The sequence below is a fragment of the Rhinolophus sinicus genome, chromosome 9 (genome assembly GCF_057876585.1).
Source record: "Rhinolophus sinicus isolate RSI-liver-muscle chromosome 9, RSI-T2T, whole genome shotgun sequence".
NCBI lineage: Eukaryota > Metazoa > Chordata > Mammalia > Chiroptera > Rhinolophidae > Rhinolophus > Rhinolophus sinicus.
Genome location: NC_142509.1, coordinates 36,347,989 through 36,365,051, shown reverse-complemented (window position 1 = coordinate 36,365,051; position 17,063 = coordinate 36,347,989). Strand labels below are relative to the sequence as shown.

At 45.0% G+C, this 17,063-nt stretch overlaps 2 protein-coding genes across 19 annotated transcripts in view; both read left to right on the top strand.

Annotated features, from left to right (window-relative positions):
• The window catches only part of MPHOSPH9 (M-phase phosphoprotein 9), a 49,548-nt gene extending 39,037 nt beyond the window's left edge, over positions 1 to 10,511 (top strand). For 7 of the 12 annotated variants that reach the window (XM_088801054.1, XM_088801053.1, XM_088801052.1 and 4 more), the window contains 6 exons: positions 282 to 428; positions 1,146 to 1,266; positions 2,087 to 2,190; positions 2,881 to 3,128; positions 3,428 to 3,496; positions 5,257 to 6,604. In XM_088801054.1, coding sequence (XP_088657180.1) covers positions 282 to 428; positions 1,146 to 1,266; positions 2,087 to 2,190; positions 2,881 to 3,128; positions 3,428 to 3,496; positions 5,257 to 5,448 — 881 coding nt within the window. In that variant the 3' untranslated portion in view covers positions 5,449 to 6,604. The other 5 variants (XM_019734003.3, XM_019734002.3, XM_019734005.3 and 2 more) reach the window with 4 other exon arrangements.
• Positions 10,512 to 11,913: 1,402 nt separating this feature from the next.
• PITPNM2 (phosphatidylinositol transfer protein membrane associated 2) overlaps positions 11,914 to 17,063 on the top strand; it is a 126,876-nt gene continuing 121,726 nt past the window's right edge. For 2 of the 7 annotated variants that reach the window (XM_074321084.2, XM_074321075.2), the window contains exon 1: positions 11,994 to 12,550. The gene's annotated coding sequence lies outside the window, so the exon portion shown is untranslated. Of the gene's footprint in view, positions 11,936 to 11,990; positions 12,551 to 17,063 lie in introns of those variants that run through there. The other 5 variants (XM_074321080.2, XM_074321086.2, XM_074321081.2 and 2 more) reach the window with 5 other exon arrangements.

Below are 17,063 nucleotides of genomic sequence, written 5' to 3'. Positions count from 1 at the left end.
CTAGTAAATAAATTAGTGACCTGATTTCCAAAAATAAACTCTCTTGAAAAATCACCTTGAATGCCAGTTGTAAACAGAGAACCAGAATGAATGCATTATAAACTCCCACATTTTTCTTCATCAAGCATTTTTTATCCTTATAATGTGGTACATTGGCAAATTATCGTGATAACCTAGCGAGGGAGAAGAACTGCTCGCTTGGTGTAACCATCTGTTAATAAAAGCAGATCACTGAAGCAAGTTTGTCTTGCTTGACTTTTCTTTACATTTGTCTTTTATAGAATTGGTGAATCCTCAGCAAACTGAAACGTCTGTCAATGCAAGTCGGTCCCCAGAGAAATGTGCTCAACAAAGACAAAAGAGATTGAATGCTGCTTCACAGCGATCGTCCTCTCTGCCACCTTCAAATCGTAAACCAAGTACTCCAAGTAAGAGTTAGGTGTCGTATCTCCTGGGCTCAGAGGAGTGACCTGGGAGCCTCACATACTGACATTTTCCATCTCCTTTATGGTCTCCCCGGCGCCTACAGACCGCTCTGAGCACAGATCCCTACGTTCATGGGGATTTTTTTGTGTGTCCAGCAAATTTGTGCAACTAAAACCACTTGACAGTTTTCAAGACAGTGGACAACTATCTAATTAAACATTAGTTCATACAAATTAAGCTAGCCTGCAGAAAGATGCTTCTTTTCATAGATTTACCTAAGGTTATTGGCATTAGTCACCTTTTCCTTTAGCCAGTTACGGCTTTAAAGTGTAAACATTGTATTTCTGTATTCTCAACTTCCATTTTCATAACAGCTAAGGAGATTCCTGTATGGCTGTTATAGGAATGTTCACTGGTACACTGGCCTTTCCATCTTATTTCCTGTCGACTTCTAAAATCCTGAAAAACCAGTTTTGAGTGAGAGTGCTGAAATTACAGTTTGATGTACCAAAATGTTGACATTGGTTCCCTCTAGACATTAGGTTATGAATTTTTTATTTTATTTTTTATACTCTTATTTATCTTTCAAAAAGTTTTACAATGAAATTGTATTTCTTTTAAAGTTAGAAAAAAGCACTGAAAAGAAAGTATATGGTCTGCCAATATAACACATATTATATAGAAGAAAAAGAATATTTCCTCTTCGTTTTCTTCTATAGCAAAAAGAGAGATTATGTTAACACCAGTGACTGTGGCTTATAGTCCCAAGAGATCCCCTAAGGAAAATTTGTCGCCAGGATTTAGTCATCTACTTAGCAAAAATGAAAGCAGTCCAATTCGGTAAGTTCTCTAAAATTGTAGAATAAAATATATATATTATTGATTTTTTTTTAAAAATGTCAACTTATGCCTCTAGCTATCACTAAGTTTTCAGTTGTCAATGGGAACTCTCTGGATTTAAATTATTTAAATGAATGTCATACTAAAAATTAAAAAAATACAATAAGACACGAAAATAGTTTTTAACTGTGTAAACTGGCTACTACTAAAGTTAAATGCAGTGCTCGCTTCGGCAGCACATACACTAAAGTTAAATGCAATCTCAGAGCTTCTTCCAGCCTTTGGATGTAGAACAATAATGCTCTGTTTTCCTGAAAAGGTTTATGATACAGGGACATTTTTGAGCCCTTTGTCTAAGAAAGTGGGCCGTCCTGGTATGGCCCTGGCACTGAACATAAGTTCACCTGTGCCCCTGAGAAAACGGTCTTCTCTGAAGTGTGGCCAGCAGTGTGTGCTGTAGCGGGCAGGCCATTGCTGGTGACCCAGCCCCATTAGCCTCAGGGATGAATTACTTACGCACATTGAACCTCAGTTTCCTCTTCTGTAAAGTGGGGACAAATGCCTGCCCTGCTTATTTCATAAGGTTGTTAGAACGAGCAGTTGAGATACTGTATGGGTAAATGCTTTAAGTCTAGTGTGTAGCTATAATTTTGTTAGAAAATAGAAGTTTAACTTCAGTTTGAGAAAAGTATATGACCAGCTTTCTTTCTAAAAAATAATGTAAGTGTGTGAGTTAACTGGATGCCAGCTCATGTTTCTAGCGGCACTAGGGAAAATCAGTTAACATTTTTTTCTCACGAGTAACTTGCTTCATTCATAGATTTGATATCCTTTTGGATGATTTAGATACTGTTCCTGTGTCTCCATTACCATGTACCAATCCCAGGAAGCAGCTCCAGTTTCTTCCTCTAGATGACCTGGAAGGTATCTTTTCCTAAAACATTATTAGTTACGGTTTTGTCATTCATTGTGAGTTTCTGGTATCTTTTCAAGGTTCTAAATATTATAATATCCTGCACGTAAATGTTTTTCTGCCCAAGGGCCTCTACAAATGAGCACTCGCGATACTCACATTGTATGTCACTGTTGTTATCCTCATCCAAAGGGTGGGAAACTGAGGTACAGGAATGGTTAATTAGCAAGGCCATACTGTTCCGTTTTTGTCTTTACTTTGACATTCTCTATAAATTTTATACGATTTAGGCTTTGAGTAAATTTTTTCCTTTTGCTCATTTGTAAGTTTGGAATAAAGTTATAAGATAATGCATGAGAAATCACTTAGGTAGGCCCCTAAAATGTTAACTCTTTATGTTGGTTTTAATGTGTTTAAACTTTTGTTTTTTGCTTTAAGTTTACTTAAAGTTCATTTACATTTACAGAAAGTTTGCATACGCTGGTTTCAGAAAGTTGTGAAGGTTGTTAAATGGAAGGCAAAGCTTTAGAATTCTGTGGAGAAAAAGCACTGAGTAAACATTTTTGATTGTTGTATTTCTTTTCATTACATTTTTTGGCCCATGTAGCAGCTATTTCCCGAAGGTGAAGTTGGGTAACATATTTAGTATGCATACAGTTCTGTTACAAAAATTGATAAGAAATTTCCTTTCTCACTGACAGGAAAAAAATATTCAGAAAAGGCCACCGACATCCATGTTAATCATAACTCCTCCCCCGAACTGTTGCCAAATGGAGTAAAGAAAGTGTCTGTGAGGTCAGCCTGGGAGAAGAACAAATTCGTGAGCTACGAGCAGTGTAAGCCTGCTTCAGTAGCATCTCATGGCAGTGACTTTGAGTATACTGCAAAAATCAGGACGCTAGCTGAAACAGAACGGTTTTTTGATGAACTTACAAAAGAAAAAGACCAGGTAAAAACAAACAAATTTTTAAAAATCTTTTTCTGATCTTAACGCTTATTAAGGAATAGTCAGAAGGGAGTTAGAGTCAAACCCACCCCAGGGAGTTACTGTGAATTTCACACCAAAGCTGCACTAACAACGTGTGTGAGGCGAGCTGTTGTTACTACTTCTAGCAGAGGGAACTTATGTGAAGACGAGGCGGACAAGAAAATACTAGACTGAAGTGGTCTTTCCATTCTGTGTTCTAAACCTCCTTGCAGTAATTAGAATTCTTCTGTTTTTATTTAAACTCTTTTGTGTGTTAACAGATTGAGGCAGCACTAAGTCGAATGCCTTCTACTGGAGGACGAATCACTTTGCAGACAAGACTAAATCAGGTGAAATGTTTTGGCTTGAATGTGCTTTAGAGGCTTGACGCTGTAGTCAGTGCTCCATTTTCCAAGATGGATTCTTACAATCATGGTTTTTAGGCACACTGAAGCAATCAGTTAACACTTTTAGACCATGTAGGAAGTGTTTGGTGATTATAGTATATGAGGTGTGATCAAACAATACGGTGAATGTTTAAGTAAAAAAAAAAATTACAGTAAAAGACACATTGCCATTAATCCCCCTCAAAATACTCCTCACTTCAAACACACTTATTCCATCCTTCTTGCCACTTTCTGAAGCAGCTCTGGAAGTCCTCTTTCGTGAGTGTCTTTAGTTGCGCTGTCGTGGCTGCCTCGATGTCCTGAATCATTTTGACTTTGGGGAAGAGCCAGAAGTCTCATGGTGCCAGATCCAGTGAATAAGGTAGAGGAGGACACCCCATAATGTTTTTATCTGACAGAAACTGCCAAACCAGAAGTGATGTGTGACACACAGCAATTTCATGATGATTGACAGCACACTTTAAAACACACCTCCTCTCAACTGTAGCTCACACCCAACTGGTTGCACCGAACAAGTTGAAACTTGGCACACACTGTGACTAAGGCTCGGCGCACAGCGTCCTGTATTGAAGATCCCTGCCTTTCCGTGGGATGGCACGCGGCAGCAGCATTCTTCGTACATTTTGATCACACCTTATATTTTATAGTTGCATGCTAGCTTTCAGGAATAAAAACTGATTTTACCTTTGTACTTCAAGAAAAAGGTGTTCATGCCGTTATGTTTTCAGGAAACTAACTCGGGTGCAAATGGCAATTTGCCTGTCAACAGATTTTACATTAAGTCAGTGTTCTCACATGAAGTCTCCCGTTTTGTGTTTTCTTCCCCCTCCAATCTGTAATTCATTTCTGAACCCCTTTGCAGTTGGTAAACGTGAAACGGTTGTACTTTGCTGCTGGAATAGTTGTAGAAGTTTAAGAGAGAGAGAGATGTGGTTCCATTATTGAGCAGGGGATGGTGCAGGCCCCATGGCCCGTGTGCATTTCTTTCAGTTGCTTTGCAAAGAGAATTAAAATACATGAAGTCACGGGATATCCTAAATCTGTTCTTTCTGTAACATTTTAAACATAACAGCAAGTATACGTCTCTTATATAACTGCATGTTTTGGCTTCTCTCAGTGCCTTAACTTCAGGAAAGGTTCATTTTCAGATTGATCTGTGATACCAGAAGGAAAGGGGGACACAAAAAAATAGGAGAGATCTTTTTCAAGGGCCTGTATCCCTAACATCTTCTTTTTCTGACTTTCATAGTATTTAATATTATTGTTCCGAAAGTTTTCATTCAATAATTTATAAGACTCAACACATGAAACTCTTCTTAAAATAGTTTACTGGGAAGGCAGAAGGAAAAATTGTTGATATTCTGAGTCTAAATCCATCTGAAACATTTGTTTAATGTATTTTTACATAATGATCACAGGCTCTTAAAATAAGACTTAAAGGGCACTGGTTTCTGTTCGTATATGTCAAAGCTCGTCAGTCCAGGAAGAAGACAAATGGCAGCGAAAAGGGGCTGAGGATGCTTATATACGAGTCATAAATGAAAAAGTTAAATTGGGCCAAAAAAGATGAAAAATGTTCAGTCTTATCAATGAATATGAAATAATATACATTTAAACCAAAGCATCATTTAAAAAAAATGATGATATCGAAGGTATTTTTTAAAAGCAGCACCAAGGGAAAGGCTTCTTCTCATACCCTGCAGGTGGAAGTAGCAATTGTCACAGACTCTCTGGAGTACAGCTTGGCATCTATCCAAAGCTTTAGAATTTTGCGTTCCTTTGGACCTAGCGCTTTTACTTCTGGAAAAGATTGCCAGAGCAATACTTACAGATACCGGTATGTGCAAGGAGATACGTTTAAGAATGTTTATTGCAGCGTAATTTATGATATCTGAAAAATAGAAGCAACCTACATTTCTATTGGAAGATTCTTGGTTAAATGTACATCTGATGAATATTGCACATTAATTTAAATGATGTTGTAGAAAGATATTTCATTACAAGAGAAGTTCAGTTGAAAAACATTTTGAAATAGTTTGATTCTGTTTTTATTTTTCTTCTTAAAAATGGTGAGCATATCTGCAGAAAAAAATGGAAAGCGTAACAGTGTTTGTACTTTTTGTTCATCTGTCTTCTAAATATTCTATAACGAACATGTAATCTTTTTAAAATTACATTTTTAATTTTTATTTATTAGTTTCTGTTGTACAAAACAATGTAATAGTTAGACATTTTACTCCTCACAAAGTGATAACCCCCCGCCCCCAATCTGTTACCCCTGTGACATCATATGTAGCTGCTACAGTTCCACTGACTATTGCCTATGCTGTACTCCACGTCCCGTGACTATATATATATTAAATTATAGTTGATACTCAGTATTATTCAGCTTTAGCTTCAGGTGAGCATGTAATCCTTTTGTAATTCAAGTTTTATTTCAGGATACCATTGGAGTTAATACTGAACACAGTATCTAAAATGATAAATATATATTCCAGGTACTATTTATTTCATAGTAGTGCTATTTATTTTAAAATAGCAGTTGTTACATTGATCCATTGTGAAATCTCTTATTCCTTGGAAAAGTCCTCTCCAAATGTTTTTCCTTTTTAACTCAGACATTTTTGTCAGAAGAAAGTCATTTGTTATACGTGTAGGTGGGATACGGCACCAGTCAGATGTGTCTGTTAATTCTGGTGAAACGTGTGGAGCGCCGCCTAGGTTCCTCTTGTGCTGTTCTCACTGCAACGCAGTTAAAGAAGTTTCTTCTTCCAGTCGGTTGTGTTGCTCTTGCAATAATTTCCACATTCTCAATGTACCAGACACACTGAGGATATTTTAAAGTGCAGCAGTTAATTTGGAATGGTTGAAAAGTTGACTTAAGTTGTTCAGCTCAAAAGAAATAATGTAAAGATGGTTTGTGTAAAAAAACAAAATATCTGATTTTAATGTTTATACTTGTTCTTTTGCTAAAAGAAAGGTCAATTTGGTGGTAATTTAGAACCAGTGAACTTGATACAGAATCCTAATTAAGCTTTTCCCATTATTTTCACTTAGGAAGCGTTGGAAGACCGTTTGGAAAGGATTAATCGAGAACTGGGTTCAGTTCGCATGACATTAAAGAAATTCCATGTCTTGCGCACCTCTGCAAATCTTTGAGATTTGTAGCCATTAAATTTTGAGACATTTTTGTTTGCACTAATGTATAATTATGCACTCGGAAAAGGCAAACTATTTTGTACTGTTTATAAGCCTTCAGACTGTAGTTTTACAATCATGCTGTTCTTCAACTTGCTATTTTATACTTCAAATGGCCACATATTTTCAAGATATTTTTGTTATGCTCAGGAATCTCTTATATATTTTACTATTTAAAAAATATTATTTTTAAATAGTATATGTCTCCAATTTGTATCACTAATAAGGAAGTGTAATTGGGAGGCAGCTTGTTTCTAAACAAATAGTGTTATCCTTTTACAATTTGCACACCAGTTTTGTAAACTTGTTAGACATTGTGGATATGATTTTTTCTAAATGCTTAAGAAGAGCTTCTATAGATGGACTAATACATGCTGAATGCAGAAAAAATTACAGCATACCCTGGAGTTTAGTAGTTTTGAGGTTTTTTAAAAAATGGTAATGTAATTCCTATTTGAAACATTTGTCTTAGAGTGAATATTAGATTAGTAATAATGGAAATATTGGAAATGATGGAATAGTGGAAAGCTTTGAAAATGACATGACTAACTCATTTTGTTTCCCTTAAATTTTATTATTTGTAAGGAAAGAAAAATGAGAAGTAATTTTTAATTTTGTCACATGTATTACTTTTCAGTTGGAAAGCCGTAGCTTTCCGCTCATCATTCTGAATGTACATTGACCACCCTTGACCGTAAATGGATAGATAAATCTTTGATGAAATACAGGTCACCACCCAGTGAGGTTGTGAAAGCAGTCCTGGTTTCCTCAATGTACCTGGCTTCAGCTGTCAGTCAGTCACCATGTGACAGTTTAAACCCCTCTCCACCCACTCCATCCCTGCCCGAAAGAAAAAGAAATACTCCCATAGTAGGTGCTGTGAGAATATTAGGTCAACCACCTGCTCTGCTTGTTAGTAGAAGGGGATGTGTCTAGACCACACCTGGCGTCTTGACCTTGGTCTTGCTGGAGACCCGGCTCACTGCCTGGGCAGTACCTCCTGTGCTCCAGCCAGGAGCTCTAGCAGGTGTACTGACTGCTGGTCCCGTGTGGGCTGCTTACCTGTTACCGTTCCGGTGGCCAGTCAGAACCCAGGGCCCACACATTCAAGCTCTGTTGATAAACAGACTCATTCCATGCTTTCACAATTACCCCTGAAAACGCTCAGGTTTATATTTTGGTTTACTTTTGAGCCTTTTCTCCTGTGCGGCTCTTAATAGCATGTAGTTATAACAATGCCAAGCCCACGTTACTCCATTAGGGTATATGTATGCCTTCAATCAAGAATCCCCAATTATTTTTGAGCCCCCGACACCAAAGCTTCACCTGGCTGCGCTCCAGGCCTGGGGCCTGCAGCCACACACCCCTCTCCACTTGGGGGAGTCTCAGCAAGGAGGGGGCCTCTGACAGCTGCCTCTCTGCTCCCAGCCAAGAATTGAACCTTTGCTCCCAACTCCTACAACCATTTGAAGACATCAGCTACTGAGAATCACCAACAGAATCAAGTGCCTTTATTCTAGACTTTTTTTTTAAATCTCCTAGTTACACTAAAGAAAAGGTTCATTTTAGTCAATCTCCAGTATGGCTCTGTGTTAAGACATAATGAAGGGATTGGCTTTATTGGTGATATTCCCTTTACTCTGTTCCTATACATGACATTAAAAACTAGCCCGAAAGTTATTAGGCTGTTTCACTGTTCTTTACTCCTATTGTAAAGTCTACTACATTCTTAAGAATAAAGAAATTGCCATTTCAGAAGAGGTTAGAGCGTTCTCAAGGAATTCTCTTCTTAGTAGTAGTCTATACTGGATTATTCCAAGAAAGGTGTTAAGTGCTATCAAAACGTCTCCTGTGCCTCTCAGAAAAACTATGCTTTGATTTTTGAAGTGTGTGGTATTAATAGATTGGAAGTACCAGTCCCTTATTTTTTTTTTTTAAAGAAATTTTGTTTTTTTCTTTGTAGCTGTGAAGAGGGAAACCAAGGAAAGTCCTTTCAGCCATCTTTCCCTTTGGGGATGTTTAACTTAAGGAACGCTGGATTTAACAACCACTCAACCTAAAAGCAGGAAAGGTGGCAATCTTAAAAAGCAACTACTGTCCCAGGGAGGTAAACTGCTTTTGATGCCGCTGGAGCTGAGCTGCATTTAATAAAGAAACCTAAGTGAATCTTCCACTTGGGGGGAAGTGCCTTTTGTAAATGCAAATAGTTAGCTCTCTCCCGACACCTGCCCTCTGCCCCTTTCCCCTTCCTTAGGAGGCAGCCTGAAGTGGGGAAAAGTCCTTCGGGATCCCTGGTTACAGCTTAAAATGAGTGTTCCGGTTGGAACAATAGTAGACAAAGCTATGCTCCTGCGTGCCATGTGCTGACTGCAGGGCGCAGGAGTGCCAGGCAGCCCTGGGTCCCACCCTGGCGCACGCCTGCCTTCTCCGCAGTAAGTGACAGATGAGCAGATCAGAACCTTCCTTCCTTTCAGGGAGATCATGTAAAGTGCCTGGTGCTGAGTAAACTTTCAATAAATAGTACATTTCAGCTTCATCCTGAGTTAAATAGGCTTTTGAAGTAGCGATTCAGGACTTTTTAAATAGTAAACTAAAGTAGATTGTGTACTAAGCAGTTCACTTAAAAACTACCTTGGGTTGGTTGACATTTCCGTTAGGGGGTCCAAGATGTTCTCTCCACCGCTTTGCAAAACAAACAAAAAAAAAGATTTCTTGGAGTTTAAATGAGCTCCCCTCTGGTATGAGTTTCTTTCTCTTTTTTTAAATGACAGATAAAACAGTTGATAACCTGTTGAGTGTAAGTTCAGAAGGCACTTTGATCTTAAACAGTGATTTTGGGTTTGATATAAATATAGGCTATTATCCAAAAAAGTATTGACAATGTAATCAAAATAATTGCTCCTTTGGGTGTTTCCATCTAAAGGCGGTGGTGGCCTGTGATGCAGGGACGTGAAAGAAGTGCCTGCCACTGGGCGTTAGAAAGTCTGTATGACAATTATGACTTGTTTTAGAGTTTGATCACCAAAACGTGCTCCTCTTTTTAACTTAGAAAAGCCAGGTGCTTTGCTGAATGTTATTTGAATTCTGCACTCTGCACTAATATATGTAGTAAAATTAGACATTTTTGTCATTTTAATTTTTAGCTATTTCAAAAGCAGTTTTCACTAAATTTTAATGTGTAACTTCTGTGGATCTTTAAGAAGCTTTAAAAAGTAAATGTGTCCCCAGAGCTCTTTAGGAATCAGAGGAAAATCACATTTGTTCATCATGAGTGATTGTGTACGGTTAGATTTGCAGGGTCTGATTGAACCGATTACGTTGCACAAATTTTGCAGGAAATAATTTCCTGCCCTGCCAGGAGTTCTGTGGCAGTTTGATAATGTATTAAACTACACCAGTATTCTTAGGACCCGTGTTACTAAGTTTTTCCCTTCTGATTTGTGTTTTATTTCAGTAGGCCCTCTCACATATGAGGAATCAAGCCATAAATTTACATTTGCTGGACATTTTGTACCATGTCATCGCTATGACTACAGACTTCAAAGATAATTGTTTTATTCACAATTTCACTGTAACAGTGATGAATAATGTGAAAGATTGGCTTCTTACAGTGCTGCTGGCAGTTAGACAAAGCCATGTGCTTGTTGCGGTTGATAAATCTCGTCAAATGTTGGAGCCATGACACTGTAAGCTCCATGAGAGCAGGGACCATCTCTTCTTTCTTGCATAAAGGCACTCAATAAATATTTGTGGATATAAACGGTACTGGTGTATTTATTCACACTGGTTAACTGGGATCTGGCTTTCAATGGTGTCAAGTCCTCCAAGTTACTACTGGTTTGAGTGCAGTCATTGCAGGGTTACTGTGGGGACAGAACCCCAAAGAGCAGTTTCCAGGCTCTCGGCCTCACATAGACAGGTGCTGGTTCAGGTGGTGGATGGCCATGCAATCACAGTTGATGGCCATCAACTGTGATTGCATGGCCATCAGCTGTGGCTAGTTGGCCGTCAGCTGTAACCAGTGAGCCGTTGGCCACTAATATAACTGCTGTGGCTAGGCTAGCAGAAAAAATGGGGGCTGGCAAGAAGATGGTGGCTGAGCCTGCAAGCGGAGCAATGAGGGTTGAGAATTATATGGCTCCTGTTTCCTGTTTTTCCAACCCAGCCGCCAGCGAGAATATAGTGGTATGACTCCCCCATCTATGGCTCCATGGGTGTTCCTTTTTGGCCTCACCATGTCCTGCGTTCTTATGTGGGGAGCGGGACCAGAGACCTCGCAGGCCTCCCCGCACGACAGTTACAGTGGTCGTCCAGGGGCGCAGTTCCAACTTGCATCCAGGCAGAGCCTTGCTCCAAATCTGTGTATGCTCCAAAAATCTGTGGTAGCAGGCAGGAGCTGAGGGTTTAATATTTGATGGGACATCTTCACTTGTTTCTGTGATCATCATCAGAGGCGAGCTGTGTCATGATGGCTTTGCCAGCCCATTCGGTCTCCAATTCTGACAGCAGCCGAGCAGATGAACAGCCCTCTGGTGCTTTGCTCTCCCTGACTTCATCTGAACTCAGCTAGCCCTGCTTGCATTTTAGCCTGCACTTACTCTTCCCGGAAAAGCACACCCATCTCCTCAACCACACACAGCGATACCTGGTGATAGGGAAATTAATGCTAGGTTTTAGGTGTGCCCTGTTTAATTCCGTGACTTCAGATCTTGGCACACAAGTCCATTCTTGCCTAATCTCAGTTCACACACTGTTTTCTGTCAGATTTCACCCAGTACCCTGTGATCTTTTTGTTTCCCCGTTGGGTCCAGTGGGAAGGAAACAAGATGTTCTGATCCTCTTCCAATTCCTTCTTGAGGTCCAGGACTAGAGCTTCATGCATACCTTCTGGCCACTGTTACTGCCACTGCTACTGATGGCCAAGCAGCATTTTCACTCTTTTGGCCCAGAGCATGTTTGGTGCCCGTCTCTCTGAATCTGGTCTCTGTGGCTGACAGAAGTACCCCACCTGGGTTTGGACCTCAATTTGGCTTGCCCACAACACTCTGAATGCCTCTGAAGTCTTATGCAGTTTGTACCTCTAGCTTTGTCATTTCACTTCTGCCTGAAGAAATTTTTTTTTTTTTTTTTTAATCTCTGAGCGTGACAATTCCCGCAAGTCTGCTGGTTTGTTCCCTTCCCCAAGTTAGTTCCCTTCCCCAAGTTAGCTTCCTGTAAGTGCACTTAGCGAGTCGCCGGACAGGTACGGCTGAGGGAGTGACAGGAGCCGGGAGGCCCGCGGCCGGGTGCTCGCCCGGGGGGCGTCCCCGCGTGGCAGCGAGCCCGGGCCCTCGCGTGGGGACTGCGGGCAGCGCCAGGCTCCGCCAGAGCGGGAGCCCCGACCGGCCAGGTTCTTCCGGCGGAGGCGGCCCTCGCCCGGCCTCGCCGCCGCTCCCCGCACGGCCTGACGGAGGCGCAGCCCCGCCGCCGAGTGAGGGAATGCGCGGCGGGCTCGGCGCGCTCGGGCAGCAGCGGCCGCTGGGGCGCGCGGGGAGCGGCGGGGCCGCGGCGTAGAGCTGTCCAGCGAGTCCGGCCGCGCCGCCCTCCTGCGCCCGCGCCCACACCCGTGGCGCCCGCCGACGGCCGGGGAGCATGCCCGCGGGGGCCCGGCCGCTCGCGCGGGGCCAGCTGCCGGCGGCGGCGGCGCGTGGAGCCGCGGGGCGCAGCCGGCCGAGCCGGGTCCGCGGGGCCGGAGCCTCCCCGGCGGCGTGAGGCGGCCCAACGCGGCCGAAGAGGACCGAGCGGCGGCCGCGCCGAGCGGTGAGTGTCTCCGCGGCCCGGCCGGAAGGCGGCGCGGCCGGCCCCGTGTCCAGGCCCGCGGCTCGGGGAGGGAGGGGACGTGCGGGACCCGGGCCGCGCGCGGGGGCCCCGGCTCAGGAACTCGCCCCGAGCCGGCCCCGGGTGCCGCTGGCCCTCCGGGTGGGGGCCCCAAATGCTGTTTTTCGAATTTCCGTCGGTTGCGACGGGGGCGTGCAGGACTCCCCTCCCCCAGTGGCAAGTGTCGCCGCGGTCAGGGGGCAGTTGTGTGTGCGGTGCTGGGCCTGCCTGCCCCGCGCTCCCGACGAAAGGGCCACGAAGGGGCGGGGGGAATGGGTGGGCAAAGCCTCTGTCCAGCCTTCCGCCGCTTCGCGCCTCCAGCGGGACGTCCCTCCAGCCCTGGCGTGGCTGGGTGGGTGTCCGGGGCCCACGCATGGGTGTGGCCCGCCGAGCGGGGGCCAGGACTCAGAAAAGGTGGCCAGGTGTCCCCGGGACTGGAGGAAAATCGGCCCATCTCCATCCTGAGAGTGTTCCTTTCCGGTTGTAACCTGAGGTGCCTTAGAGTGGCAGCTTCCTCTCCCACCTTCCACCCAGCCCTCATCCTTTCTTCTCTGGAGCAGGGCTCAGGGGTGACTTGGGGAGAGGGACACTTTAGTGTCCCCAAGTGTCCCCTTCCCCCATAAGGTGCACAACCCCCCCCCCCCAAGAAACTCCAAACGGACATTCTAAGTAAACAGTGTGCTTGCTACACAAATGTCATGTCAAGGCAAATCCTCCAGCGCTGTCCCCTTCCAACCGACTCGCTGCCCCTGCATAGAAATTCTAGATTCCTCATCCTACGCCCCTCTCCCTACCTCTGCAGTGTGGGCTGGCCAGTTCTCCGGTTTCAGGCCTGCCCACTCCTCCCCTCAGGATTCTTCACAGGAGACCTCTTTTGAGCATCTTTCTTGGTCCACTGCCAGTTCTCTCCTCACCCCCACCTGGGAGTCAGTGGAGCTGATAGAACAGACCCCTCCCCTCTTTCTGGGGGGGAAGTGGTTAATGCTCCCCTTCATCTGAATCCCCCCCACCTCCCAAGTCCCCAGTGCAAGTGTTCTCTGCTCTGAACCCCCACCTTTCCGTATCTGTGCCCCTTATGTCTCTTATCACCACGGGACTTTTTATAGTTACTTTGGTGCCTGGCTCATTTCCCCCACTGGGCTGTGAATTCCTGGAGGATGGGGGTTTCATTCATTCCTGGTTCCCCCCACCCCCCCGCCCTGCCCCCCAACCTCCACGCGGCCAGCACCCTGAAGAGTCAGTGTCTGGATGGAGTAGAAGCCCCTCCCTGGCGTGCCTGCCCCCAAGACCCCAGTGGATCTGACCCCGGGGCTGTCGCTGTTAAATTATTCTTCTGTTAAGAGACTGTATGCACTGTATGCTGCGATGGGAAGAGATTCCCAACTCTCTCCCTTTGCAGGGAGAAACACAATGAATTAGGAAAGGCTGTTTTTCTTATAGGGAGTGACTTGCCAAGTCATGAGGACAGTACATGCTCTGCTGTGACGGCTGGTACAGGCTCTGGGTCCTCCAGGCGGTGAGTGTGGAATGGGCCATCTCTCTCTGGCCTTCCCCACTCACTCTGCGTGGGAGGCAGTGGGGTGGAGAATTAGACTGCAGGAGTCAAGGTTCCAGGCCCATAACGTCTGTACGAGCTTAACCAAGTCACTTGGCGTCTCTTGGTTGGTTCTTACGGCATTTGAAAGAAAATTTCTCTGTGTGTAGGAGCTTTTTCAGGCTCCCAGCTCTGCCTTCTCTCCTTTATCAACTCCTCATTGCTGAGGCCCAGGCTTTCCTTCACTGGCCTCCCAGGTAGAGTCCATCACTCTACCTCTGTGCCCCTAATCTAACTTCCCACACAGTTATCTGTTTACAGGGGCCTCCCCGAGGCTGGGCTTCTGGGGGTGGGGGCGGGTGGGAGTCAGTGCTGAATCACATTTCTCTGTACTCCGGTGCCTGGCGCTCAGGACAATGTCTGTTGGATAAATGATGGGAGGGTCGGCCCAGATGAGCACTCAGAGCCCTTCTGGTCCCAAGTCGGCGGCTGGTACATTCTCCCGCATTGGGAACCCAACTTGCCTTCCTATCTAGACGCCTATTTTAACACCAGGCTGATGTTCTCCTAACATCCCATCCGGTTAAGTCCTTCCAACTTGGTCTCCAAGAAGAGCCAGTCATGGAGAATGTGCAGTTATGGGTAGAGATTACAAGAGGAAGCGTCTGGTGCCTCAAGATCGTGCTTGCCTGCTTTTGGAAAAGACTCCGGGGGCCATGGGTCCTGTAAGGGAAAAACAGAATCTCACTCCTGCTTCCTCAGTCATGAACAGGAGAGGCGGTCAGCGGAAGTGAGTGGTCGCGTGCTTCGCGTGCTCGCATGCCACGTCTCGGCCTCGCTTCCGTGAGATCACTCAGTCCCTTTGCAGACAGCCCCCCTGAAACCTGCTTAAGAGGACCCCCGGCCACCAGACACGCATGCTGCGCAGTGGTCTTTGCACAGCTTCTCCTAGGTCATCGCGTCAATGTTTAGTAAGCGTTTCCTGGGTACCCGGGGATGTTATCAACTAGAGCCACGGCACGTCCTCATCTGGTTGGCTCTAAAACCTGGGGCGTGGGCCCCTCTGCTCCAAGTTTCTTACAGCGTCTCGTAGGAAACATTTCTTTTAGATTTTAGGGCCAGGGAAACTTTGCCTCCCCCGCAGGAAGCTGGATTGCCTCCTCCTTTGATAATGAGAAGAAGAGTGGGGAAGAAAAACGTATGTTTGTGTACTGTGCACACACAGTGTGTACAGCCTTTCCCAGTGACAGTCGTCCCCCATTTTCTCAGAGATGGAAGTTGAGAAACAGGGATGTCAACTGATTTGCCCAAGGCTGTCTGGGTTTGTACCCAGTTCTGCTTTACTCTGCCCACACCACCCACACCGGCTTTTTCTCTCCTCGCTGTGGTCACCTCCTTTCCCTGGATGCCAGGATGCTCGCTACCCAACACGATATTCCCTTTAACAACTCTATCCACTTGCCCTCATAGTCAGCATGCTTCTTTCCACTTTCCTTTACTGTCTGTCTATGTGGGTGTGTATGTTTATGTGTAAATCTACAGAGGGTGCCAAAAAAATGTATACACATTTTAAGAAAGGAAAAAAAAACTGTGTTAAAATTGTAATACTCCATATATACCGATAACAAAAGATGAATACAAGTCATGTGAATACATCTTTTTTGGCACCCCCGGTATCTATTTATATTCTTTATAAGTCATTGCAAAAGGTTTCTGGAAAACTGGACAGATAAGTGAGCTGAATACGATAAGGAATACTGCACCTGAAACTTAGGCCAGTTCGTGGTGTGATCAGGGAGGGGTGACCTGCAGGTAATACAGTGTGTGTGATACGTGTTGCTTAAACAGCAGGCGGACTTCAGAAGAGGAGGCGCCCTTTCTGGGAAAGGCCGTCAGGGTTGACTTCCTGGAAGAGGTGGGCTTTGAAGAGACCTTGAAGAATGGGTGGAGTTTTGATAGCCACAGCACCTGCAAACGGTGTCGGATTTAGAGTCTTAAATCTGGGGTGATGGCAAAGGCCCCACCAGGACAGGTCTTTTGGTGTAAAAGGAGAGAATTGGTCAGGGGGCGGTTAAAGTGGAGCGTCTGATGATGCCTTTTCAGATTCTCTCCAGTCTTGATGGAGGGCCCGGGGACCCTGGAGCTGGGAGGGCTGCCCCCTGTTAGAGATGAGAAGCTGAGGCCGGCAGAAGAGAAATGACTTGCCCAAGCCCTCTCCTTCAGCCTGGAACCCAGGTCCCTTCATTACGAGTTCTGTGCTCACTCAGGCTGAGGGCGGCTTGCACGGTGGCCCTTTTGCACCCCCTGTAAAACAGGTTTGAAGTACTGATTTCCTCACCCCCAGCCTGGCAAACACCATGCTACAACCCCTGCAAAATCTTTAAGGGCCAAAGACGTGTTGGCAAGGAGAGCTGGCATCCACTTAAATTACTCACATTAACAACCGGCCTTGCTAGAGGATGGAAAGAAAATTAACCAACAGGCAGGGTTCCAGTAACAGACAAATCGCAACGCAAGCAACAGCCTTGGAGAAGAGCACCGAGAAAGCAGCTTCACACCCTCTCCTGCTGGAGTCTTGCATCCCTCACAAAGCTTTTCCTCAGGGCCCTCTCCCCACAGCCATTTCCCTATTGTGGGAAGGGGTCTGGAGTGGGGGGTGCAGGGGAGAGGCCTAGAGTCATCAGAGCCACAGCAGGAAGGGGTGAGGGGAGACCCTGAGGCTGATTCTCGTCTCAGAGAGACGCTGATAGGTGGTGTGGACAGGTCATCTTGCTGCCGTGGGAGCAGATGGCCCAGCAGAGCAGAAGACCCTCCAAGTATAATATGTCGTGTGTGCACACAGTCCAGTCTCATTATTCACGGCAGTTCTGTTCTGCAAAGTGCCGCAGACACTGAATTAGCGAATGCGGAGCCATTGCTCCT